The 27,470-nt window shown below is 40.0% G+C and overlaps 1 protein-coding gene across 9 annotated transcripts in view; it reads left to right on the plus strand.

The window, feature by feature from the left end:
- Window positions 1-27,470, plus strand: part of LOC135486071 (regulator of G-protein signaling 17-like) — a 61,243-nt gene that overhangs the window by 7,534 nt on the left and 26,239 nt on the right. For 2 of the 9 annotated variants that reach the window (XM_064768568.1, XM_064768565.1), the window contains exon 2: window positions 19,540-19,667. The exons of 4 other annotated variants lie outside the window; for them this stretch is intronic. In XM_064768568.1, coding sequence (XP_064624638.1) covers window positions 19,632-19,667 — 36 coding nt within the window. In that variant the 5' untranslated portion in view covers window positions 19,540-19,631. Of the gene's footprint in view, window positions 1-11,991; window positions 12,225-19,539; window positions 19,668-21,539; window positions 21,705-27,470 lie in introns of those variants that run through there. 3 more of the 9 variants (XM_064768567.1, XM_064768569.1, XM_064768571.1) reach the window with 3 other exon arrangements.

Raw genomic sequence — 27,470 nt, forward strand, 5'->3', positions numbered from 1 at the left:
ACTGACATTGAATACATGTATTACGTTACGTCATCATTTTAAGATTTGACTGACAAAGACTTGTCATGCACTCATGCATTGCAGCCAGAATAAAGGCACGACCCTATACTACTAAACATGCCAAGCTGTTTTGTTGACGTTTCATTGGTCAATAGATATGACTTTAAGCTGGTATGCAGAGTTCGTATTTATTCAGACTTGACGAATAATGCAGATATAATCTCGACAGATAATCGAATCTCAAATTTTGGGGTCGGCGATCAATCATTCAGACGCAGTCAGAGATGATAGGCGGAGGGGGTTTATGATCATTGGTTTTAAATTACCAGTTAAGAGTACTCACTGCATCACATACATTGCAGCAGAACTCCAAGGTGGATGAAGCTGGCTACCTTCAAAGATTTTCAAAACATCCTTTTCAGAGAGTGTATCGTGACCGGTTACAGGATTTCCTGACTGCTTTGCCCATGGTCTGCACACGCCCCTGGGGGCTTTAAACATTATTGTCAAACACAAGCAATTGCGGTTCAGGCGATGAAACATAGCAAAACATGCCGGTTTGAACGCACGTATTTGTCATCATGTCATTCTTGTATCAATATCATGGGCAAACTTTTCATTTTAGTTGGTACGATCTTCAATCTTCCCTTTAATTTAGAAATCGCACATTCTGAGCACATCTTCCACGAAGATTGACCATGATAACCTTCAGACGTGACTTGGGTACGTGCAAAAAGGCTTCATATTAAAAAGGACTTTCAAAGTCACACCGATATCATTAGGTATGCTGTACTGGTTCATACTGGCAAAAAGAGCATCAACGATTTTAATCCACTGTTGTAGCTTGGAGGATAAATCGCTGTGATTTTTGAATTTGGATTTCCCATTGGATCTTTCCTAAACTGATCAACCAAGACAATCGTCCTAATACGATAAATCTTCACATTTTTTTCACGACATGCACTATTTTATTCCGACGATATTTTCACTCTGGAAAGATTACTAATGATTAACTATTGCCCTAGAGTGAAACTGAATCCATAATGATAGCAAAATACAACTGGATTTTACTGGTTTTCGTCCCAGAGGAATTGGGAGCTGTCCGTGAGATGCACTCATCGTGGAGGAGATTTCCGCGAAAGCGCCTAGGCCTACCACGATATTACTCTCCTTTTGCCCGAATCGTGGAGATCTTGTGTCGAATTCATCTTCAAAAATACGCTAGTTCTTCATCCGGTTGGCAGCGAAAGGGATATTTCCATCTATATTCTATGTAAAATAAAGAAAACACTATGCTGTGTCACACTCAGTTTTCACCAAAATTGCGACGAGTCGGCGTTCTTTCTAGTTCAATGATTATCCACCAGGATCGTTCATAAATATCCTATAACAACCTGACACTGAGCAATCTAATGATTATGATCATTACGAAAGTTGTAAGTGTCGATCCGGGTATTCTCAGAGGAGGTTGGTCGTGTTGCACTCAGCTTGGCTAATGTATCGCAAGTGTCGCCGACGATCAAATTAAAAGGCACCGGTTTCCGAAAGCTTCGTGGCATACGAGTCTCGGTGACGATTACCATTCTGAGATCGCCGATAGCATAGGGCAGTAACCTCTGTCAGGGATAATTAGTTCATTGCAGCTGCTGCATGATTTCTTAATTATTTATCTGATGTTCATGTGTATATTGTCTGTGCCTGTAAAAAGGTGTGTAATCCTCAGAAGCTGTAGGATCATGATATATATAGGCAAGTCTTTTAACTAAAAGAGGTACCGAGTTGCATTCCTCAATCCATCTGTTAAAAGAATGGCCGCCTTGTGGTGCATGACGGGCAAAACAGAGATTATATTAAACGACAACCACAACCACAACAAAATGAAAACGAGGCCAACCAAATATTGTCGCTCGTTTCCTCGGTGTTTTTTGATCAAATTAGCACCTAATGATGTACATACTTTTAACAAGTTTTAAGAGAGTAAATTGATAAGTATTTCGAAATTAGAATGCTACTCCTGCCACCTTTTTGTAAAGGAAATTCACATCGATGTCTGAATGGTAAAAAGAAAATAATGAGCCGACCATTTGATCAGATCATGATGAAAAGCATGGAAAGCAGTGATGGAATCATCGAGTACGTGTCATGTACATATGTCGTAATGTTAGAACGAATGTAATTAAAGCGGTAACAACTTATCTACTGTAAATTTAAAGTTGGTAGCTTATTAGATTCATGTCGAGCTATAAATAGCGAGATAGAAGTAGATTTGGAAGTTTAGGATGCAGGGCGGGATCGCATTTGAGTTGAAATCTTCTCAAGTGGCATGCTTCGGAACGCCTTTTCTTCATTGAATTATTGTCTTCATATAACATGGGTATGACACTTTCATGAAGCTTTGATGCCACACTCCATTATTGTTTGTGGTCTCGGAAGGCAGGGAGCTTAAAACATATGAATTGGAAATTACATAATTGCGTATTTACACTGAAGCATGTTTTAAAGGCAAAGGGGTTGAACGGCTATCCTAATTAGTTCCTTCCGGGCGAGTCTTGTCAATTTATGGAGGCCAGCTTAGGTCTGTTAAATGGTCAACCGTATCTTTGTTTCATCACGGCCCCGATGGATCTGGGCTTTTTGGCCATTCCCAGCATCACCGGACAGCATGCCAATATCATATGTACTACCACGGAGTTACAGCTTATGGAGCGAAATGGAATCATTGCGCAATGCAGACCATCTTGTCAGGTTTGGATTACCCCCTGCGCAACGAGCTTTTTATAGAGACGATAATGCAATAAATAAGTACTCAGTGCCGGGAATAGGTCCAAAGAGTCAGTGCCGTAATGGCCTTTCAGCACCATCACGGAGCACAATAGATAAATATCAGGAATAACCAAGAAGTGGTTAAATCGATGGCGCGATGGCTAGATGGCATACAGGTGGCGGATTATGACGTACACGACACATTCAAGCAGAAAAGTACGTGTTTTAAAGGACAAAGCGTCCTGGCTGATCTGACGTCACTCTTTCCAGTCAGTTAACAAGCTTTGGTCTCTTTTGCATGCAGTTAACCTCTGAAATGGACAAATTAATCGGGACAAGAAGAAACTTCACACTGGCCGTGTTTCTCAAATGCAAATGAAGCTAGGCTTGAATTCCGATTCGCATGCGTCTGCCTCTGCTGTGATCCAATAACGTGTGAGATGATCGATCATGAATTGGGCAACCAAAAAGTAGGCAAGAAGAGTACATGTAGCATGCCAATTGCGAAATTACTTATCAATGGAATCTCTTGAAACTTGCCACAGTTATGTTCATCACTTACATGTAGTGTTAATTTGATATTGTAAATATGGTACCCTTTGCTTCCGCAGGGAATTTTCTTTCTTAATTGTTTTGCGAGGACAATCACGGCATGTCCACTAAAGGAGCATCTCAAATAAAAAAATAAAGCCATCAGTTTCACCATCTAAATTTCGTATTTTTTAAATATGAAGGCGGCTTCATCATATCACGACACTCCCCCAACCTGCGATAAAGCTCATCCACTATGATAATTCATTCGAAAAATGGTGATGTTTTTCATCTATACGGTATCTACGGTGTTCGTGGTTGACAGGTGTTTTATGTGTCCATTTGACAACAAAGTGATTTTGCCCATATGTGTTCTTGTGCTGGTTTTCAAGCTGCCTGTAATAAGCCTGTGAAGATGTTATATCGTGTTACTTGGGAGGGGAGAAGTTTCAAGAAAAGACTTAATACAGTATATTGTATTTTAAGCCTCTAAACTGATTTCAGATGCTCCTTAGCTATAGCACAAGGCCGGGCGAGTATCTATTTTCTTGAAACTCTCTCACGACACAACTTTGGCTACAGCTGTCTCACGTTTGCTGAGTTCGAAAACAAGACACAGTGGGTTATGTAAAGTGAACACAAACTATCATAATGCTCAATAAATTGATTACCCAACATGCCCGATTGGTGTTATGTAATTGCTGATGATGTCTTATATTCGTATCGCCATGATGTTGGTTTGCACTCCCTTGGATTGGAAAATCAATTAGCAGGACCCCGTTGCATTTGTTGACATGAGTGTTATCCTTGACGACGTATGTATAATGATTCGAACACAACTATCTATACCTACATATATCTTGGTGTACCTGAGACAGTTATAAAATGTGAAACAGTGGAGCAGAGTGACATAAAAAAGTGGCACGACAGTAGATACGTCAAAGTAGAGTAGAACGGCAAGGTAGCCGACAAGGAGAGTTTAGAGGCACAGCGGAAAGTAGTTTGGCCAAGTACATCATAGAGCGACACGGTAGAGACGAAATGTAGAGTGCAGAGGAACGGCGACAACTAAACTGGTACGGCGAGGAGACATTAAGTAGAGCGGCGCGGTACTGAAGGGGAGGGAAGACTAGAAGTAAAGTGTAGAGGCACAGCACAAGTAGAGTGGAACTGCTTGGGAGACGCAAAGTAGAGTAGCATGGGTGGGGCGGGCGACAAGTCGATTGCAGAGCCACGGTGACAAGTAGAGTGGAACGTCTGAAGAGGTGTCAAGTAGAGAGGCAAGGGCAGGGTGGATGACTTGTAGAGTGCAGAGTCACGGCCACAGGTAAAGTGGAACTATATCGGGTAGACGTCACGAAGAGAAATACGGCAGTGACGGCAATTAAAGTGCTGAGGCACGGCGGAGAGGAGTGGTAGGACGTCGGGGTGACGTCCCAGCCTAGAGTGTCACGACAAGAGATACGTCAATAAGTCAACTAGAGCGCAGTGGCACAGGGGCGGACGACTATAAGCAGAGTGGTCCAACCAGATCGCATGTGTATACGTTCTATCCTGGGACAACCCTCAAATCCGATCTCCATGAATTCAGTAGTGCCGGTAGGTCATTCTAACGTAATTTTTCCTTGCATGGCACTGTGTTTCCTGCATGACTATTTTTTTGGAGCGCCCTCAGTTAGTCAATGAGTGGCTCAGTTTTCAGTTCTTGTTTTGTTCAGGAAGATACAACCATCCCGATTCCGATATTATGGTTAATTAAAAACTTTATTAAATTTGATTTGAGGCCGGCTAAATGCTAGGAGAAGACGAAAAAGAATTACCTAATTGAAATACAAAATGTGTGAATGCCCAACATCGCGCCCATGCTTTATAACTGGGTACTATCTACATGTATTTGGCATTGGAAATGAATTTAAATTAAGAATAAATGCGCTGATGCAGAAATCTTCCTTCGATATATAGAAAACACGTACTGAAACCAGAGACTATTATAAAAAGTATTCTGGTTCCTTTCTTGACATACCATATTGTACAGGAATGATCGACATGATATGTTGATCCAGCGTATCCCCCAAAGAAAGGAGACCTGAAACCCGCATCGCAATCTCTTCACCCCATCCTTTGACCTTTGCCAGGGAGTAAGATTCTGGTAACCATGGCTACCTCCTACCAACTAAAAAGATATCTCAGAATACGCACATGCAGCCCTGTTCTGAGTTATATTCGTCACTTTGCCCTTTGCGCTGATTCCGAGGGCCGCCGTCAAACCTTGGTGACTGTCGTCACACACAATACTAGAAGTCATTGAAAGGCAGTCATACGGAGTACTTTATGACACGGGAAGATGAACATTATCAAATAGCTTTTTTAATTTAATTGTTTAAATGAAAATTATCAAATATAACTGCTTTAGGAATTATTTGACCATCTATCTTAACTTTCTTAAACCAAAATAAGAGATGTGACTTATAGTGTTCACGGGATAATATACGCCAGTATCTAGGCATGTCAACGAAGAAAAAGGCTGACACCTCGAGCAAATATCACATTTCAAATGTGGAGTTCTGTCCCCTCACTGTACTTCACACGGTCGGCTTTATACCACGTCAACTGCTACGTATACTTGTTCATCTGCTATTACACGTAAATATGCCTTCACCTTGCCAGGAATTGTCCTCTCAGTGGACATCTTCAGAACTGGGTCACACGCCTCTGAGTAATTTCTCAAAGGATTAAAATGTCGGATGCTAATGACTTTAGCTGGCTTACATTTTAATATTTTAATCGCATGGTGGAGAAGTGGATTTCATACTTAGCTATATTTAGATCGTATAAGCAAGTTATCCATACCTATCAATGGTAAAACATAAATGTATTGGTGATCATGATATATTAATATCTCGCATCAATAAATGATACCGGTTACTGCTGACTGATAATGCGCCTGGCCTTGCAGGATTTTTACGAAGTGAACGCTTTACAATTAGCGTAGCCAATACTCTTTGCTTGAACTTTCTGCCCTAGCCCTAAGGGGAAGATAAGGGTTCCATCTGTTTGCATAACCTGCCAGCCAAAAGTGGTTACAATTTTCCATAAACCGGTTCACAAAAAATAGGGCTAATGTTGGCGGAGTGACAGCCATCGATATCCAGGCAAGTCTTGACGATATTGAACTCGAGCGGACGGATATCCCGAGAAAATGTTACATTTCAAAGAGGTATCTTTGTATCAAGTCATATCGTGCGAAACACACGGAAATTATTGCTTATCACACCTTACACTTAATTCCCCGCTATAGTACTCCCTTGATGAGATGTAAAATCCTTGGTGGTCAATGTGCCTAATACGTTTTGCAGAAATATCATGTTTCGCGTGGACTTGCTCATCTTCATCATTTGAAAATTAAGCTAAATGGCCTACTACCGCTACAAAAGTCATCGACCTCTATATTTTATGCCTTCATGCTTAATAGATTAATTGCTTGCCAAGAAGTATCGATTCTACTCGCTGAATAAATCTTACATCTCATTGTTTCTCTATGTTTGAAATCAATGCCTGCTTTCGAGTGCATTATTAAAGGGCCATTTACCGCATGCGCACACGGCTTGTGCGAGAGTTGTGGCTACCGACTAGCTACGTTGTCATGGTAACTGATTGAAATATGAAATTCTGCTGAATCTATATTGAAGCAACTTTTTCCCAGCATATCTGCCCGTTCGTACATAGGTATGAAGCATATAGCGTTAAAAAGATAGTGAAGGAAACCGTTCATGGCTCGTTTAACCCTTAAAAGGGCACATAAGGCATGAATTTGGTAGGGCAGATCAGATTACCAAAATACCAACATATATCTCTGCTATTTCAGAATACATTGTGACTATTTGAGCTAGGACAATGAAAATTCTTACCTTTCCAGAATTGGACAGTTCATGACCAAGAACGAGGTATTTGAACCGCAATACTGACCCCTTTTACCTCGCCATATCAGTTGTTTTGCGAGCAGTACCTTTTTTTCATGAAATGGAGTACATGTATAGAAGTTGTTTTGCGTCACCCGTTATATAGACTTTATCGTCAGAGCTGTGTGTCATGGTTATGAATGAGTAAACAGAATCGGTGCATTCAGTTTGTATAGTCGAGTATACGTCAATATTTAATGACTTACTAGTAATATTGATACAGTCATTACTTGAATGATTGACTGAAGTAACCGCGGTATTTGAGATGTGCATGACGAATAAGCCTTGGTCAATGCTGAAAAAACTCCAGTTATTTTCATAGAGTGTCCCCCGGGTCTAGACTCGGCCAGCGGCTGGCTTCAAAATGGGTGTAGCCAAGGTCTCTCTATAATCAAATCTCTGTTATATTTCTCCCTTAGTGTAGAGTCATGTAACCACGAATTAGATTAATTTTTTCTGTAACTAAGATTTTTCATCTTACCCGTAACATATGTATACGACGGTGTTGATGCAAACTGTGTAATGTATTGAATATTTGCAGCTTAAAGGTTCAGATGAAGGCAAAATTTACACCAGCAGGTTAGTTGCTAGCGCCACGAGTAGCTGTTGTCTGAACCACTTCAAACCACCCTAAACATATGCCACAAGATAGAGTCCCTTTAACGTAAATTTAGATGTTACTCTTTCTATTTTGATGCATTAGTCGCGACCTGGATATTTGCTCATAAAATGCATTGTACTACGGAAATTCTCCTACCTGTCCTGATTATTCGATATTGAAGGATCATCCATCATTGGCAATCTATGGCGTCACGACTTCCCAGGTCGCATTAGCCTGGAACGACGCCACTATAGCAACCGGCAAACACAGCTCCCGGGCATAGCTTTCTTAGATTTCACTTTCACTTTTATTGTGTAGCCAAAAAGTTAATTTCTATTAGTGGTCTGTCGGCCCTCCCCTACTGCAAATTTGTCAGTGCCTTTGCATCTTAAAGATTTTTCTCGGCCAAGGTTTTAAGATTGTGAAAAAGCTCTGCCAGGTGCCTGCAAATTTGGGTTGACCGGAAAATTCCGGAAAATTTAAAATTCCGGAAAATTTAAAATTCCTTTTTCTAAGAGTGCGCGCGGTAGAGGAGCCAGAAACTCTCAGCACATTTATCATATCAGTCAATGTTAATATGATTGACATGCCCATATGTCGTCGGCTAACCGCCTTAGGTCATATATCAACTATCAGTTGTATATAGCTTTCCGAATCGGCGATCGATGAAGTCAAATCTTATGCCTTCAATCTCACCGGAGCACAACACAAGAAGGCCATTAGTTAGAACACTCTAGGTTATTCTACTTCATGGGGGGGGGGGGATCGAGGTCTAGGGCTCTGCATCACTGGTCCGAGTTGCTGGATGTGAAGAACCACCCTGAACATTATGTAAGGCCAGCTGTTCGAAAGGGCAAGGTAGGGAACGAGGAGGGAAAATGAAATCAAAGCTTTTAACATTGGTGCCGATGCACTGTGAGATACATGACGTAGTAAAGACACCTATCGGTTTATCTGGCCCACCTGTCTCCTGTCTATAGTCTCTCTTTAAGAATAATGAAATCAATCTTTTTTTTGCTGTTGATAAGACAGCGGTAGATGAGACGCCTATTGAATCATGACTGTGACGTGTTGATGATAGTTTCCTAATGAGTAGAGGAGGTATCTGATTCTTTCGACAGTTGCTAAAGCTTAGCATGCCAAGTTGGATTATCTTAAACTGAGACGTTCTTGACGATTTTAGATTTTCATACACCGTACATATTTCTGGTGTTCTTTGTTCGAATAGATGATCCATCAGTATCAGAGTACGTGAAAAAAAAGGTTCGGTTTGCTGAAACAAATTAACTTGGCTGTCGTAGAGGAATTATTGCGTGGTCGCTATACCGACTTAGTAAGCCCCCCTCTTAGGAGGGGCTCTTAAGATACACGTGTGTGCGGGAGTATATAATGTAAATGAAGTGAAATAAAGAGAGTAATTATTGTATATCCAACAAACAATTTTTTTTGGTTTTTCAAAATGGCGCTGAATAAATAAATCAGACCAGTTGTAGCGCTGAATTATAAATCAGACCAGTTGTAACAGGTTACGAGAACATCTAATTTAAATCTTCATGGGAATTCGCTACATATGCCTAAGAAATTGGCCAATTATATTAATATTTTTATTAGAGAAATATCCGTCCTAAATAATGACAGAAAAGGGTGGTTTATTTCAATTTTGTGTCGACGTGGTCGAGGTCACGTGACATAAACAAAACAATCGCACACACCCGTCCAAAAAAGGCACTTTAAGAAAAACAAATACGTTTTCCCTGCTTAAAACCACACTGACGACTAAGTTATATTGGTCTACTGCCCAAATCTGAAGTATCAAAATGAATCACAAACTAGAACTAGCTCTATTTAGCTATAGTTGCGTGAAAAATTCGGGTGAGCGGCGTACATTCTGCACCCTAGCGGCCAATAATTAAACTACTTTCAGCTGTCTGCTCCGGTCTCGTTAGGGAGTTTTTCCCAATTATATTAATATTTTTATTAGGGAAATATCCGTCCTAAATAATGACAGAAAAGGGTGGTTTATTTCAATTTTGTGTCGACACATGGTCGAGGTCACGTGACATAAACAAAACAATCGCACACACCCGTCCAAAAAAGGCACTTTAAGAAAAACAAATACGTTTTCCCTGCTTAAAACCACACTGACGACTAAGTTATATTGGTCTACTGCCCAAATCTGAAGTATCAAAATGAATCACAAACTAGAACTAGCTCTATTTAGCTATAGTTGCGTGAAAAATTCGGGTGAGCGGCGTACATTCTGCACCCTAGCGGCCAATAATTAAACTACTTTCAGCTGTCTGCTCCGGTCTCGTTAGGGAGTTTTTCCCAAATGTACGCGATGGTGACGTGCCCCATTAACAGGACGTAACGTCTATTTTAAAATGCGTTTCCAAAGTGAATGCATGAGGACAATCCATTTAAGTGTCGTATATCACTGGAAACGCCCGATTCCCGTGAATAAGGACAATCACAATGTATTACATTACCAAAACAAAAATGTGTCGGAAGGAACTATATGGATGGTCCCATCGCACCCCCCCTCCAGCAGTATGACACAGAAGGGCTAGTTGACTGTCCACCCGGGGGGGTTTGGGGGAGCTTCCCCCCAACGCACTGGTAAAAACCTATGTCGACGGAGGGGGGTTTGGGGGGTGTCCCCCCATTGTAACAGCTGTAGTTGTTAGAGCTTGCACTTAACATATGCTCGTAGGGGGGTTCGGGGGAGCTCCCCCGACCTAAAGGGGGGCTCACTAAGTCCTTGACTTTACATATTAGAGCTTTACAGCATGCTTTAGATATGTACATGTATTGCGAAAATGGAGGAGTGTCATAAAATTGCTTCTTCGTCAACATATTTTATTTTTTTAAAGCACAAATTAACTTGGCTGTCGTAAAGGAATTTTGATTGGTTTAGACGCTTCACTGTAATTACCAGTCAACGAGGCTTGCTGTCGTTTCGTGCACCACGGGTTCTGGTCTTCTCCCTCGCAAAATGGTTCTTTCTCATTCTGTGCGATGAGAGGCATTATCTTAGAGATAATAGAAATCTCAGGTAATCGTTTTTTCTATCCTGTGTAACAAAAATTGAATATGCACGTTAAGAATGATACTCTCAAAGTTTGCGATGCGGAATAAAAAGGCGATGGTGCTCAGAAGAGACTCGTCTTGTCCCCGCCATTCATCGCACAGAACGCCGTAGACCTGAGCTTTCTAATTAAGGATCTTGCCGTGGTTTAAGGAGTGGGGTCATATTCTGTCGATACGGCCGTATTCAGCATCATATTGACTGCGATGGCCGCCTCCAATTAGTGTTAAAAGCCGCAGTGTACACAAAGTCACTATATCTATTAATTGGCAGCTATTTTTTTCGATCTTCTGATGAAATGCATCCAGTTGTGAATAGCGGGAATACCGACTCGATTTTGTGCACTTATTATTTCATTGAACGGAAAATGAATAATTTCTGGTGGAGTGGACCTTTTATATTGGACTCGAATCTTTTTTACTTGGTTTCTTTCTTTCTTATAATCAGTCAAAAGGGTTAGGAAATCACGAGAGTACTAGAAGGTACCATGTACAACGCCGTACAATGTTCTATGACAAGTGAGATGAGTTATATAAGCCTATTCCCCTGATTAAAGACAACCCCTCCCCCCCCCCCCATACGCACGTGCTCTCTCCGATGAATCACAGTTTAGGCGCTTTAATTATATTTGCTATCTCAATAAATTGCCCGTTATTGATCAAAAATTGATGTCCAGCGGCATAATCGCTTGTAGCAAATGGTTAGATCATGCGACTACACGCATGTACACTGCAAGATTATGTATTCTGACCTTCCATTAATAGTTGCAGCTTAATACCTCAGATGTAATCACAGCACTTCATTAACTCGACAAATATCAGTTACCAGGCGTTCGTCATCGATATTCTATAACCAATCCATTGGCTCACACACCCAGTTCGCATGGATCTCGCACATCTCATTGCCAGCACGCACAACCTATCGCGTACCTTACATGTACATCATTGACAAGACAACCTCATCCCATCGCGATCCCCACTACTTTACCTGTCACCAGGGTGACGGATTTCACCTATATGGATCTCAGTAACGAGAAACAGGAACAGCATTGTTGGATGTACAGTGATCGATCCGTTATAAGGCCTACAAATCACAGCCTTCAGACCGGAGTTTACTTCATGCCAACCGTTAAGATGGATAGTTTTATTGGTAATTTTTGCCACTATGGCTACTGAATGTACCCCCAGGGAATTTAACCATTGACTATTTCTGTATAAAGTGGATAGATATAGGAAGGGCACCGAGGATGCCTTCGGAGGAAAGTATAGAACTTGAGGCACTGGTAAGTCGATCAGTGTTGTGTACATTTGCCAATACATGTAGATCATGATGTAGAACAATGGCAGATCAATCGGTTTACTGGCCATTAGCTTAATCATCTGGGGATGCGTTTTATTTTCCACGGAGGGCATCAGAATTCTGCTCTATTATCTAACCTATACTTGATACCCTTGCTGTGTGTAAACTACCTGGATTTACATCGGTACTTGACGGTCTTAAGCGGTGTAACTGGAGTACATGTGGTATTGGCTAAATTGACATCACATGGTGTATCATCATATCATATACTAGAGTATGTTGTAATACAGTTGTATGAACCGTTGTTAATACTTCCTATAGTAATACTGTGTATACTAGAGTGTATACACGTACATGCACATCTATGTTTGTAATGATTTTCTTAAATAAAACAATGCGTTACTTCTTGTAATTGTATCCTATTAGATATTTGCATGAGCCAAAATGAATAAAATGTGTTTCAACAGCAGCGTTAATGCGTTGTGTTTAACTTGACTCTTTTACCCCTGTTAGTTGTTTAAATTTTGTTAGATGGTCATCGTACCTTATTGACTTACGAATGAATTTGAGAAAATGTCACTCATACAACACTAAACGACTCGTATCATTATGCCACGCCAGAAGCTGTACATGTATCTGGCATATGCTATCGCGTCATTTTTGCGCCTCTGGCAATATCCATTTCAATTAGAAGCTTTAGTTGAGAAAGGTTACAGGCGGGATGTATATTCTATCAATCGATGGGCAACTCAGAAATCTCTTAGATATCAAATGGGGATCATAACGAGGTACTTTAAAGGCCTACACGCCCTGTGTTCGTTATATTTCTAGTGATAAAAGCCCAAGTGACAAAAAAACATTATCGTAGTGTTATTGTACAGCAAAATCGCTTAAATCTGGCATTTATAGTATTTGAATATACGTAATAAATACAAGGGCTGGCACTGTTGAAAGAAGTATCCAGTAGGCCTATGTATTTATACAGTTGTTCAATTTTTTAATTTCGAATGAAAGGAGTACGTTATTAATCAATTCAGTGCATCAGTTACTAGTATGCCTGCATCATGTAATTAAATCTGATTTTTTAAAGGAAAGTGGTATTGTTCAACTAACTTTTCACGCGATTTTTTTAATCACATATGGGGCTATCATATTTTTTTCTCGACACGTAAATGAGTTTATAGGAGCTAGTAAGTTGATTATCTATCAGAATCAAGCTGAAGTAGAACAGAACGATACTCGAGGTAGTATTTTTCCTTTGAGGATGATTTTTTATTTGTGGTTTAAAAGTTTGACTTCCATGGATCAAAAACGTGCTGGATATTTCAGAAATCAGTCCGATCAATATAATATAGTACGTCGGCTGGGAAAGGACATCACACGATTTTTTTCAACATGAATTTTTTTTTCAAGAAATATCTCGAGCGATCGAGATATTTCTTGAAAAAAAAATTACCTTGAAAAAAAGTTTCATGTTGAAGAAAAAATTTCATGTTGAAAAAAAATCATGTGATGTCCTTTCCCAGCCACCGTAAAATAGTCTATATATAAAATTCATGGTAAGTTTACTGCCGCAGCAGCTTTATTTGTTTGTTTTAATATCACGGTATTGTTACATGAAGTACATGTGTAAGCATAGCACAAACGCCTACAAAAGGACTCAAAGCGAAATTTTGTATTATTATTTAACCAATCGTTAGTCTAGTCAAACATACAGTGCACTATGTAATTCGAAGCAAATTATCGGTGATCAATTTATCCGCATGAAAATCGGAATTCTAAGTTTTGGTGTTATGTAATCACCTGTTATTTTATTTTCTATCATGACAATTCTGATTAAATTAGTTTTAGATTAAATTAGTCTTCGACACCAAGACCGTTGGTGATTGAAGTTGATGCGCTATGGTATTTATGCAGTGGGGTACTTAAGGTAGCCCGCTGGTATTTTCTCGGAACTGAAAATTTGATTAAGAATCCACACCTAATTTGATCATCAAATTTTCGTTTAAACGTGGCTATGGCAACATATATGTAAACTTAAAGATTGGGGAACAAATTTCTGCTATCCCATCATATGGTATACATCAGGAGTTCACGAAATGCATAATAACCTTGACTATAATGTAATATATACTAGACATTGGATTGAAACCGAAAAAATAGGGATCGATTCCCATGTTCTGGTTACGAGCAGAACCGGGACCGATTCCTATCACTGCGTGTATCAAATAAAACAATCCGAAATCCTGCCAAGCAGTCTCCCAAGGGTTTTGCCAGTAACTGAGTAATAGAAGTGCTCTCGTAGGTTTAAGCAAATGCTCTCGCCCTGCTTGCTAAGAAGTACGTATGTAGGAGTGAGAAGTGTGTTTGGCTCCAGTCAGGATAGTTTAGATCTGTTTGAGAGGAGAATGTAGTGACACTTAATGTCATTGCAGGCGGAGATTGAATGCACGTTTCTCTATACGAGATGCACATGACACACTCTGTCATACGGTGTAGACACTTGGCCGGTTTCGAAATGCATTGCCAACCTTCGTCTACACCGAGTGCACCGATTGTGCAGAGCACGACTGTCTGGTTCCTTAGGGAGGCCAACATTCGCCTTGGTAATTAGCCGAGAATATCTCCAGCTTTATTCAGCTAATAATTAGTGCAAGGCCGATCGATAATCGATGTTGGTGTGTGTGATATCGGTGAATTGTACAATACGTCACCTGTTCTTGATTAATTGGCTCGGATCGATGGATATGTGACGATCTCATAATGGCCGTTTCCATGATCGACAGGGTTGCATGGTTGGTAATTTTCCCGGGGTGGGGGGAGGGGGGCAATAGAGATTTTAACATTTTCCTTGTCCTTCCTTGCATCCCTAAAAAATGATGCAGTCTACCTGTTCTTAGGCACGTTGAGCTGTATGTTCTTACTTCTCAATGCGTACGTACGCACGTATTGTGCCAGTTGGATTTTTATTATAAATGCATAGCATTTACATACGTACATGTGAGTGAGCGCTTCAAACTCGCAGCGTCATTTCTTTTAATGGAAGGCTGCGTAGTTCTGGGCCAGTCTCTGCAACCTACACTCATTGTATCTTTTGAATCAGTTCCAGATTAGCCTAAGCTTACATTTCCACTGAAAGCATCTTTGAACTTATGTATCTGCAGTATTGGAATTATTACAGTTGAAAATATTTAAAGTTCAAGTTTCAAATGCAACGCCTTCGAAATCGACCCTGATGAAGGTTTTGACATCAGATAATGTCAGATTGGGCTGGAAATAGAAACGTTGGGCGTGCACTGTGTTTCGGCCTAATCACGATGTGTCTGCTATATATATATTTCATCAAAAAACTATTATCTGGGATTGGCTGAATCGCTTGCGTTCCGTACCTATATATTGTTACATCATCTTCAACACGGCCACATCTAGAAGAATTGTTGTATTACATACCAGACTAACCCCTCCATATCCCAGTCACATCCTAAGTGCTGATTCCTGAACTTAGGTATACTAAGGTAAACAATGGCTATCGCCACAACACCAGAAAAACCCGACCAGCGCAACCGATAGGAGCCGCCACTGTTATCAGTCAAGTGATAGTATTGACGAATCAGCTCGTCGCAATCAATCGCTATGGCAACCTCTACGAGACGCGGAAACCGTATGAATTATGATTGAGAGTTTGTCTTCAATCAAAGAAATAACTGCATTAATTGAGAGGTTTTTCTTGAGTGTGCTGTTTCTGGCGGCCATGTTGCCTGATGTAAAATTGCCTAAGTCACATTTGTTTGATTTAGGCATAAGGTAAATCTGCCTAAGTCCCAAGCTTGACTTGGGCAGTTCTACATTTGTTAGATTTAGGCAAGGTAAATTTGCCTAAGTCTCAAGCTGGTAAATCTGCCTAAGTCCCAAGCTTGGCTCAGGCAGTTTTACATTTGTTTGATTTAGGCATTAAGGTAAATCTATGAGGGTGAAGGTATGCACATCGATTTGCATACAAAATGCACACGTTGGTAATTTGATAATGTGTGTGCAATACATCCAGGCACTCAACTGTTGCCGACATTCATTAGGAAGAAGACTGAACATAAGTCAGTCCTTATTTAGTTTCATTAGCGATTTTAGAGGTTTCTTTAGAAAGCATTATGACACTCTAATGGGTATTGTGAGATGATTGAAAAGATTCTCTCAGGATCTCTAAAAGAGGTTATACGTAATTCTGAAACTATGGGACTTCATATCGTCACTCTAGAAATTATCAGAGGTACTGCACGTGGCATTAAGAGTCACCTATAGTCACCTATTGTCAATAGCATTATCAATCATATTGTACTCATTGATTTTCGAAAATTCTTGTTTTCCCCCATCCGTGTATACATCGAACAGGAAATTTGCTTTACGGTGTCTATAATCGAGTCGTCGCCGTTTCCGGGCAACCTGCGTCCGCCTATGACAAGCTTGCTTACCGGTGAAATCTCCTGGCAACGCTGTTCTTGATTAATGGACGGATATTGGTGTTTTTTCCACATAAAGTATTTCTTAGAAGATTATTGAATGGTTTTGTTTTGCTATATCCAAGATACTGTAGCTTAACGATATCTGAGTGGAGACATTTGTGATTACTCTCAGGAGCAGATGGCCACTGCTGGCTCCTTTGGTTTCTGTGCTTTTTCAGAACTTGGAATTAAGACAGTATTCTGGTTATAATGTGATGTGGTACACGTACATCCTGTAACAAATTTACACCAGTGTAATTTAGTGCCACCGGGCAATACCGGGTAAGACACCATCTCGAGGTACAAAATTCTGATCTGATGTATAAAAGCGGGTCACGTTGCTTAATCATAAGACGAGGGCCGAGATGTAATCCGCCGAATTAGACAGAGTGACGGACTTACCTCCTCAATGAAGGATGATGCGTGCAATTTCAAGAGTATCGAGCCAAAAGAGATTGAATCTCAACTACTTACGTTCAAACTCGTGGTCACATAATAGTCTAGTCGCCACGGAAATCATGGTAATAACAGGCAGTCCCTCAACTATAAAAAACTAGAGGGGTTTTTCGGTTGTTCGGTTAGGTGGTTATATCTGTACGGCTGAAAAACCCAAAAATCCTTATTGTTACGCTAAAGAGACCTTGTGCTCTCAGATCATTATGTGTCAAGATGCGTACCCTTACCCTGTGTTGATATCTAGAAAGCCTAGCATCGATATATGGCTAACGGAAATAATTTCATTTCATTCCTCGTAATGCCCGGAGTTTTAAATCTTTTCCTCATAAATACTGAGTACTGAATAACAATATGATTATTTAAAAAAACCTGATTAAATGCATGTAGCATAAAAAGGGCAGCGATCTGAGGGCAGCCATTATGCAAACATTATTGCGAATACAATACATTTCCATAACATGGAATGTTATCTTATTAATTGTGGGGATCTGTTAAGAATAAAAATGTTGGTGTTATTGGTTGGTTGTTGGTTTAATTATTGATATTTGTTGACTTTATGACAGCAGCTGTTCGAAGTTATGGGCTTATGAGTTATATGATTATATTCCTCATTTATTGTAGTTCATGGTTATCCAGCTGCTGTAGGAAGAACTCCCGAATAATATCCGTTGATTTTCTTCCGTCAGCCTTTGTCGAAACCACCATGCAGCTATCAGGCTGACGACAATTGCGCGATTTTTCTTTCGTCATCGGTTCGAAGATTTTAATTCTAATACACCGTTCATACATTATAACGGTTCTTTTACTGTTCGTTTGCTTTAGGTCGTCGGCAAACCAAAGTAAGGCTTCATTTAACTGTGTGTTTTATAAAATTCGGTTGAGTGTAAGGATGGAAACGACACTCTCAACGATAAAGGTCATTTTGAGGTTTTTTCAGCCAAGACAAATATGGACAGTATAAATGATAGACTGAATGATTTTTGCAACATCAAGGATTTAATACGTCATGCCATTCTAACGCGATTCTCTTCTGCACGCAGCTTTCAAAAAATGTACCACAAAATCTTGAGCTTATTATATAGCCATGATAGCTTAGTCTTGAGTCTTTGTGCCTGAAAACATGTGCATACAAAAACGTGATACGATAGAATGATTCATTCTTGTGATAGACTCATATCTTCCGAAAATTGCATTGTGTCTGGTGAACTTTTAGGAAAATACGATGTAAGCTTACTAGCATTTGTTTGTATGATCTCATCTCATATTCCGTTCTAATTATGGAGTTGGATATTGATCGCGCTGTCTCTGATATTTTACGTTGAGCTCAAAATGGCAGGGCTCTACATTATCTCGTCAGTATACGGTAACTCACTGTGACGTTTTCCAAAAATGTCAGTTTCGTGTTTTAGTTCCGTAGAAGCGATCATTGTGATAAAATCTGATAAACGTTTGACGGTTTAAATGGAGCAACAGCACTGCTCATTAGAGTCAGAAGGCTGGATTAGATGAGCTACCAGTTTCGGAAAAAGGAAGACGCGCCCTTTCTAGTTTTAACTGAAAAGAAAAGCATTCTGTGAAAATCTTTGGGACATTTGAATATACAGCTCTGGAGCACGCGATGTAATTTCATCCGCGCTGCTTAATTGCCTTAACCACTTTGACATTCGACGCAAGTTCATAGCTGTCATCTCGCATCTAAGAGTATCTTGTCTTCTTTATCGCAAAGTTTTAGCTTACGAAATGCGATGATACAAGCACCTCGCGGAGTTTAATAAACATTTGATGCGGAGGCACGCACATAAAGTCTGATATCATTTGCCCGCTAAAGAGATTGCGCACCATTTGCGTCATCAACTTAGAGACTCAATTACAGTCGTCTAGTGATATGGTCGATTTTAACTAAAATGATGAATGTTTTTATTTAATAAATCGACCACTTCAAGAAACATTTGAAAATTTGAATTGGAAGCTAGTGTAGGCCGAAATCTAACAGTGAGGTCGTATTTCACGTGGTGGATACGGTCAAAACGACTTCCTTACCAAAACTACATGATAATGACTTGGCTTATTCTTGGTCTCATTTACAGATGTTAGGGATTTAAAATATCATTGTACTCATGAAGATGGTTGCTTAATTCGTAAACCTAATTAATTTTTATCAAAATTATCGCAAGAAAGTTCGGATTTACTTTCAACTTGGAAGTTTTAGTCGAAAGTCGAAGGCATTAATCCCGACTGCAACCAGATAACTAGACAATTTAAAAAGTTCATTAAGACATTCGGCGTCAATAAATTCACCAATCCCAAGATAGCAGCGTCTATTTACATTTTATTTGTCTCTTGCAGCCGATGGGGTTTTATTCTGGCGCAGATTCTTCATAGACGGAGAAATTCTTAACTTTCCCTCGTATTGAGTGATGCACTTATAACAAGGCAAAATGTATCAACGGATAGATACTATCACCATCGATAATGTAAGTGATGTCACGTTCTAATAAGATGATATTTCGCAAGGTGGCGTCTAGCAAAACACAGCCATGTTGGATTTGTTGGATTTCCAATGCAGTGAATCTAGCGTGGTTTGATCAGCGCTGATTGCACTGTTTGAAGTGCAAATTGCTTTTGATGTTTATTGTATTGGCGAAATATGCACAGGAAATGACACCGGGATTTGCATGGAACAACACAGGATATGTTTTAAATGTTGTAGCTGTAGCTTTAGATGGACCATGACACGGTTAATTTAGGCAGTGCTGTTTCTGCTGCATAACAGCTCTCTTCAGAGAACCTCTGTTCAACATACGTAACAGAAACGTCAACTCACCGACCACGTTGTCATCATTGTGACTGTTTTCACGAAGCAGTGCAACCCTAACTACATAGTGCAGACTACAGTCATGACCTGAGTTGTATTTTGGTGCATTTAACAATGATGGTGTTAAACCATACCTGCTGCATTGTCTGCGCTCCCTTTTTTCTCCTTGCTTATTACCGCTTGCAATATAAATTTGTGCCGGTTGTCATGTCTGTGAAAATACATGCCGCCAGTGTTGGCTTAACTTGAAATTCGAAAATAAGTATATTCCTACTTTTACGAAGCGAGGCAGTTCTCAACTGCAGAATCCATAGGTCATAATAAACATTGATTTTTGTCAAACCACCACTCATGCATAGTTTATAACTTGATATCGCCGTGACGGTTGTGAGCCATTTAGTTAAGTATCCACCTTATGCACGTGTTGAAAGCCATTAGCTAAATGATATATCATTTGAGGAGCCATAACTGATCAAGCGATGGCATAAGCTTTCAGAAATACCTGAGAGTGGACTGGGAGGCCTACTCTCAGGTGTATGGTCATTTCCGGTTAATCTCGTATTTGAAGTTCAGATGTATACTACTAGCTGATTTGCTTTTCAACAGTCTAAAGGGGCTTTATGGGAAAGAGCTTTAGGTGATGCATAGGCCTATTCGTGTTGGCCGTAAGGAACGGCTAAAAAAGTAGTGAAAGTTAGTCCACCCCTTTTCTTCGTATTTTCAGTAAGTGTAAGAACTAGGATTCAGCAAAATTGTACAGGGTCTTAGCTATAGGAGGGCTGCAGGCGAATGCCCAATGGGTTACCGTTTTCATGCAGATTTTGGCCCACCTGTAACCAAAAGCTAGACACGGGCCTGTTGATCACATGATTTTTCCTTGAGGCCGAAATATCTATGACCAGTTTGTTTGAAACATGTCCATGTTAGCTTACGTTGACGTTTTGTTTACATTGATGGACATGGTCAACGCTCTTCTGAGATATACATAAAAATATTGTCAGCGTGTTGTTACTAGCAACTTTCCAAACACTAGCCATGCCGTTTTAAGTATGTACCGTGATTTATATAAAACAACGTCGAGATAAACGTTCTGTTTTAAGATGTAAATGAAATACTTGTCAACACGCTGTTATGAGCGAACATATGTACTTTCCAAGAATCAGTCATATCGTGTTATGTTCGCTGATGTATATACACAAAATGGTCAATATTCTGTCATGAGATATTATACGTAAAATACTTGCCAGTATGCTGTTAATATCTAAAAACTTTCCAACAACCGGGCCTTAGCGTTGCGGAACCGTGAATAAAACCAGCCATGATCGCATTTATAATTCATCACTACAGCTAAGACCACAACGAATGTTCACAACGGTAAAAACAAATCATCCCCTGAGGAATTCCCTCATCATATCATAAAACCTGCACAGACTGCTTTAGCTCACTCCGCCACGTGCATCTAGTTCAATAAGAATCACTAACCACCCGCATGCGCACTGCATCGTTGACGTCAGCTGATTATGAATGAAAATCTGCAGTGAGCAGAGATAGAGTGTAGACGATCACTTTCTCAAACCAATACACCATCATGATCAGGAATATGATCGAACTTACATATGGATTTTTATGATTCGAGGACAGTTTAACATGCATTGGATTACTTGCCGGGTTTCCTCTACTCTTCGCTTGATGATAGGTAAGGTTCTGCATAATCGCTTCATTATTAGCAATGCATTAGTGCTCTCTCATTCTCCACAAGGATGGAGATATGAGATGTATACATCTTCCAGCAAGGAACCAGCTGACGTTGCTTTGGTAAGCTGGCTCGCGGATGGCCGCTATTATTATATCCTGAGAATGAGACTTTTAGTGCGTTTATGTATACTATCTAATATGTTATTTATTTGACGGCTCGGGTTGGGTGCGGAGAATGGAGCTGACAGTCTACTGATGACATTTAGTTAATTTGATATTTGGCGATGTTCAGCAGATGTCAAGATGGTGTCTGCACTTGAAGGAACAGATCGCGTGTGTGTTACCATTTACCGTGCTTCAGTTTTCGGTTTTGTTTTTGGCTATACATGTAGTTGTTGTATTGCCTGCGTTGCAGTCTTAACGTTACGACAGTAATGGAAATAGAATTGCTTTGAATAACTTTGGTATAGAACCTAAGGTTAGTAGATGTTAGCGTTACAAGACGTAGCGATGACAATAGTACCCCTGCGGTAATGTGTAGCCATTTTGGGACTGACTGGCACTCCGTCAATTTTATACGGTAAAAACAGTTACTGGTATTAAACAGAGGCAAGATGAAACAATATATGATGGCCCAACAGAGGGGTCCCTTTGATGGAGACGATAGGATAAATCCCAGGGATGAATCTGAGTGGCTGGATTATTGGTGACAAGAACGATATTGCTGCCGGAAAACTGAACTTGCATTTTCCATTAAAGCGTATTTCCTACGACAAGTACAATGCCCTTCCCGCACCTCAGTAGATATCAAAGCATCATCAAGTCATACGCAAGTTAGGGGCCAACTGTATGGAACCCTATTGCGGAACCTATTGTCCACAAGTTCAGCAGGCCTTATCTAGCTAACTGATCTGCGCCAGACTTATAAATAGGAAATGAGACGGTTCATTTTCACCGCCCGAGAAAATGTAAAAAGTAGGTTGAATCATTGGTGTGCGAAATGTGGGATTCTTAAATGATCTCAGAGAGAGATGACTCTCAAACTAATTGTGACCAAAATGAGCATAGTTTCCTTCTGCTTTGTCTGTTATGCCAGTAGAAAAGACTTTGACCAAATCTAATGACTCTGGCCTAAAATGGATGAAATTGGCAATTGCGTACAGCCCCGGAGCTTGAACCGTAACGCACATGTAGTACTAAATGGCACGAATAACTCTGCATGATATAGGATATTTGAGATATTATTATTTCAGCCTAGATGACATTTCGGACAGGGCAATTTCACCCCGAAAGTCAGTCAATTGCCAAGTATTTATCTGTCATGCAATTACTGATTTATTGAGCCAGACTTTGCCTGCGGTGCTGACTGCCCGGGGCAATAGAAACTTGCTGCAGTACATCGTGCAACGGTTTCATTAAGATGACCAGATGGTATGTACGTGGTGTCGAGTGAGCAGGAAGCAACAAAGCCTGGTGCGCATTGATGGATATTGACAAACGGATTAAATTCCATGGCAATTATATTGGCTTGTCCAATGCATCCATACGGACGGACGGTTACCAAGGTTTTCATGCAACTCTAGTAACATGAGAAAGAACTGTTCATGGATTTTATTATCAATGAATCCAGGCATTGTTTTATGTAATGGTGGTATGGTTTACAGTTGTATTTGGCCCAGCGAATACAAAGGAGTTCTTCCCGATCGTTGCGAGTGTCCCAGCCGGCTGGGCCATTCAAGCAACTATTACCGAGGTAGTGAACATTGTACCGCTTTTGTAACCGAAGACTCTGATAAAAAAGATAGTGATTTAGTGAAAACAATCCCATATCAATCTATCAACTAGCATGCATAATGTGAGAATAAATTAGGCTTAGGGGTTACAGATTGGTTTCCTTCTTAAGTTAGGCAGTAATTACGTGAATATCATGAAGTTTCTGTCACTGACTGGTAGTATACTGGCATAGAGCTTCTGCATTATTTCCCTGCACATTCCTTGCAAATGCAAACCGCATTCTTTTTTAGCATCCTTTTTACCAACCGAGACCTCACCATTCTCGAACTTGACTGCAGAAGGGATATTTCCCGGCTAAGTCAAAGTTCATTCGATCTACTCTCGATCATAATGTTACAGGAAATACTTTATATTGGGAAAACAAGCAATACTGTTATGAAACATTCCGTCCTACAATCAATCCATGCTTTTGCTATGTTACGAGCAAATTGCAATTAATCCTGAAGAATTTCCTATAAAACGGCTCGGCGTACATTAGCTGTAGCATTTGGTGCTTTTTACCTGGTAACCTTAGTGTGCATTAATTGTACGTTTGTTTGCTGGCTAATTGATCCAGTGCATCGGCAGGTGGTGACCTGTATAAAAGTTTAGATGGAAATCCCAACTTGAATTGATGAATACTTTCCTGAATGAAGGACCAAAATGAATTTCTGAGAATTTTCAAGACCAGTATCTCCATGGTTCCCACAGTCTGTAGTCTGGTATTATGTTTGAAATGGTTCATGTTGCGAATGGCGGACTAAGTCTACAATTATATATTGGCATGTCATTGAATTGAACGTAATGTCAAACGCAAACTAATGCAGCAATGAAAAGTTGTAGTCCACTGCAAAAACCTATACCGCTGGATGAAACAAGTAACACCATTGCAATGAATAAAGCTACAATGAATGTTATGCAAGAGACATATAAGACAAGTGATGTAATTTCACTGAAAATGTGAATAAGTCACTGTAAGTTTAAATGTATTTTTGATGAATAAATGACTAAACGAGTAATGATACATGTATTACCATGAATAAGCCTCAATGTCGGTCATGTGATGTTAAATAAATAAACGAAACGAGTAATGTTATCGCATGTAAGCATAATGGAACGAATAACGTTATTTTAGTTCGAAAATTGATATCGGCAACTGCACTGCATGTAGCGGGCAGTGTTAAACTGTAAATGAAACGAGTAACGTTATTTCAATTGGTAAAAGGTCCAAATGTAGAGGAAACATTATGATACAGCGTATTGAGCTAGGTGTTGGTAAACACTCGAAGTACAGGACAAGTAAACAATAATGATGAAACGAGTTGCTGTATTGGAATGATGCAGGTACAACTATCTGCTGGATAGGTTAATATAACCTGTGGGCTTGAAGATTTTGAGTGATGGACCCTGAACTGAGCATGTTGAGAGATAAAATGGCAATGCATACCAGTTTGCAATCTATCTGTTACAGGGTATATGGCGTAAACCATGTTCATCCTGATCAGAAATCAATGGTGTCCATAGTAATGGTAACTTGCCATTTCTCGGTGCATAACAACCGCCGGAAATAATGTTTCGGTGTTTAGGCCCCAATAAAAGTTTTTAATGCAGATTCAGGCCGATTTTTAGACCGATTGGGGGAGGCAAAACTCTTTTTTGAAAGCAGTTTTTCCGACGGCAAAAGCTACGGCGATAGAATGGTCTTAGGAATTTTTAGCTTTATTGAAAACCAACAAGATACGTGTACTTACTAAAAAATACGGTAAAATTCTATTGTAGGAACATTTATGTCATGGATACAGTGTGTGGTTTGGTAGAATACGAAGGACGATTTACAGCAAACTGCAAGCCATTCCTTCTCGAATCTGTGTACTTTTGCCAACCACGCTAATTCAGCCACACAATACTGCTCATCTCGTCTGCTGGGTTGCCATGGTACTAATGTGACTGCAGGAGCAAGCTAACCATTCTTTAATAGGCGACCAATATGCCAAGCACCATGATACACCAGAGCGCTTAGACCATGGAAGCAATTTGTATAACCGATTCTGATGGTAGCCTCGGGGTTATTAGTTCTTTTCTAATAATCTCCGTTTATAAAATTTGTGCAGGATTGGATTCAATCTGGTTGAGCTGCCTCGGATTGGCTGATAGCAAATATTCTGCCAGCGATATCGTCCTCTATATGGGAATGATGATGAAAAAATTTGGTGCAACTAGGCAAGGGATTTGAAATATTTTTTCCGTTGCCGGTCAGAACTGATTGGCCACGATAACGTTTTTTTTTCAGTTGGTGACAGTTGGCTTATACGCCCCTTAAGCACTGATGATTCATTTCTGTCCAAAAGACTGCTTTCTGAGGCCATTCGTTCAAACACTTGTCCTTTGATTAGGAGGGGTCCCGGAGAGATCACTGTCAATTAAAAGTGTGGAGCTTTATTATCGATTCGTGAAGAAAGCTGTTAAAACACAGCGTTGTCCGTTTTGTAAGTAGCCTACATAGACATTCCTGCCACGACTCCTGCTAGTGGACCAGGTCACATAAGTAATTACTTCCTATTCCACGATGCAACGTGAGTCGGGCCACTAATTGGTTCTACCGGAAGAGTACCATAGTCGATCGAGAACCGATCAGGTACCTTAAAGGCCTACGCCGTTCGTACAAAAAGCTTACAATTATAGTTGAATTTGAAAAATTCCAATTTTGGAAATATGTGATAACTGCATTAAGGCATTGCGTACAACAATATTTTTATTTTCCTGACCCACGAATAAATACGAACGGCGTACCCCTTTGAAGGTCATTGGCATTTGGTACAGAAAGATCATCGCGTGGTCCGTAATATTGAGAAAATACTACGGTAGAATCAAGTTAAGAAGGATGAACCAGTAGATGTTACAAATCTCAGAGTAGATGTTACAAATCACAGAAAGTCTACCCATGAAGAGTTCCTCGAAGCTTCTGTGAACACTCCTCTTGTGGTTGATCTCAACATTATTTTCAAGTTTACAACATTTCGTATCAATTACCTTTTATAGAATGGCATTTAATTATTATTTACTTCCAATTGCCCGTTTGGTGAGAAAGGTAGTCTTACTAGTGCATAAATATACGGGCGATATATTGGCTCGATCGACAAAATATGCTTTCAAATAAGACAATTCCTATCCTGGCCGGTTTTTCATACCCTAGCTTCACGACGAGCATCTTACTAAATCAGTGCACTTCGGTCCATCAAACAGACATTGTTGAAAGACCCACGTGCCCCGATAACCGATTTGATTGCAAACATCACTATGTTTGAGCACAAACAATCTCACAAGATATGAACAAGCATTCTGTCAAGGTTTGTGTTATAAGTGTGGCAAGGTGGGTTGTACGTAGACGATGTAAGGCGTATATATGTTCATGAAGGGAACATGGCTGAGAGGATTTAAATTTATAGCTGTGCCAAAAGGTCAAATCAACACCCCAGAATGTCTTTTCAAGCGAAATGTTCTTAAACAAGGACTAGCTGGCACACTTTTTTTTCAATATCTTGTAAAAACTACTTAAGACGAGAGATGTGTCACACGTTTTTGAGCGTAGTTCATCATCATCAATAAATGGTCAAAGGATTTCTCCTCTAGACTAGATCTAACTTTTCTCGCTTACTCGAAGCCACGTGGGCGAGTAAAACGACAACAAGAAATGCAAATTGCCGTATGTCAATAATATAGACTCTGTGCATGATACCCAACAACGAACACCACCCCCTCTCGCCCCCATATGACGTTATTTTTCCTCTAGGGGGAATTTTCTTATACGCATCTACATGTACACATGCAAACCAAAAGATGCCCATAAAAATATTCAATCGCACATTTTGTGTACAATATACGCATATGTACGCATACATGATTCTTGCTGGCTAGTCTACATTTCAATGAAATGTAGACTAGCCAGCAAGTATCCTAGCTTGGCACACGATCAACTCGGAATAACATCAATTCG

Source organism: Lineus longissimus, chromosome 4, assembly GCF_910592395.1.
Source record: "Lineus longissimus chromosome 4, tnLinLong1.2, whole genome shotgun sequence".
Classification (NCBI taxonomy): Eukaryota; Metazoa; Nemertea; class Pilidiophora; order Heteronemertea; family Lineidae; genus Lineus; species Lineus longissimus.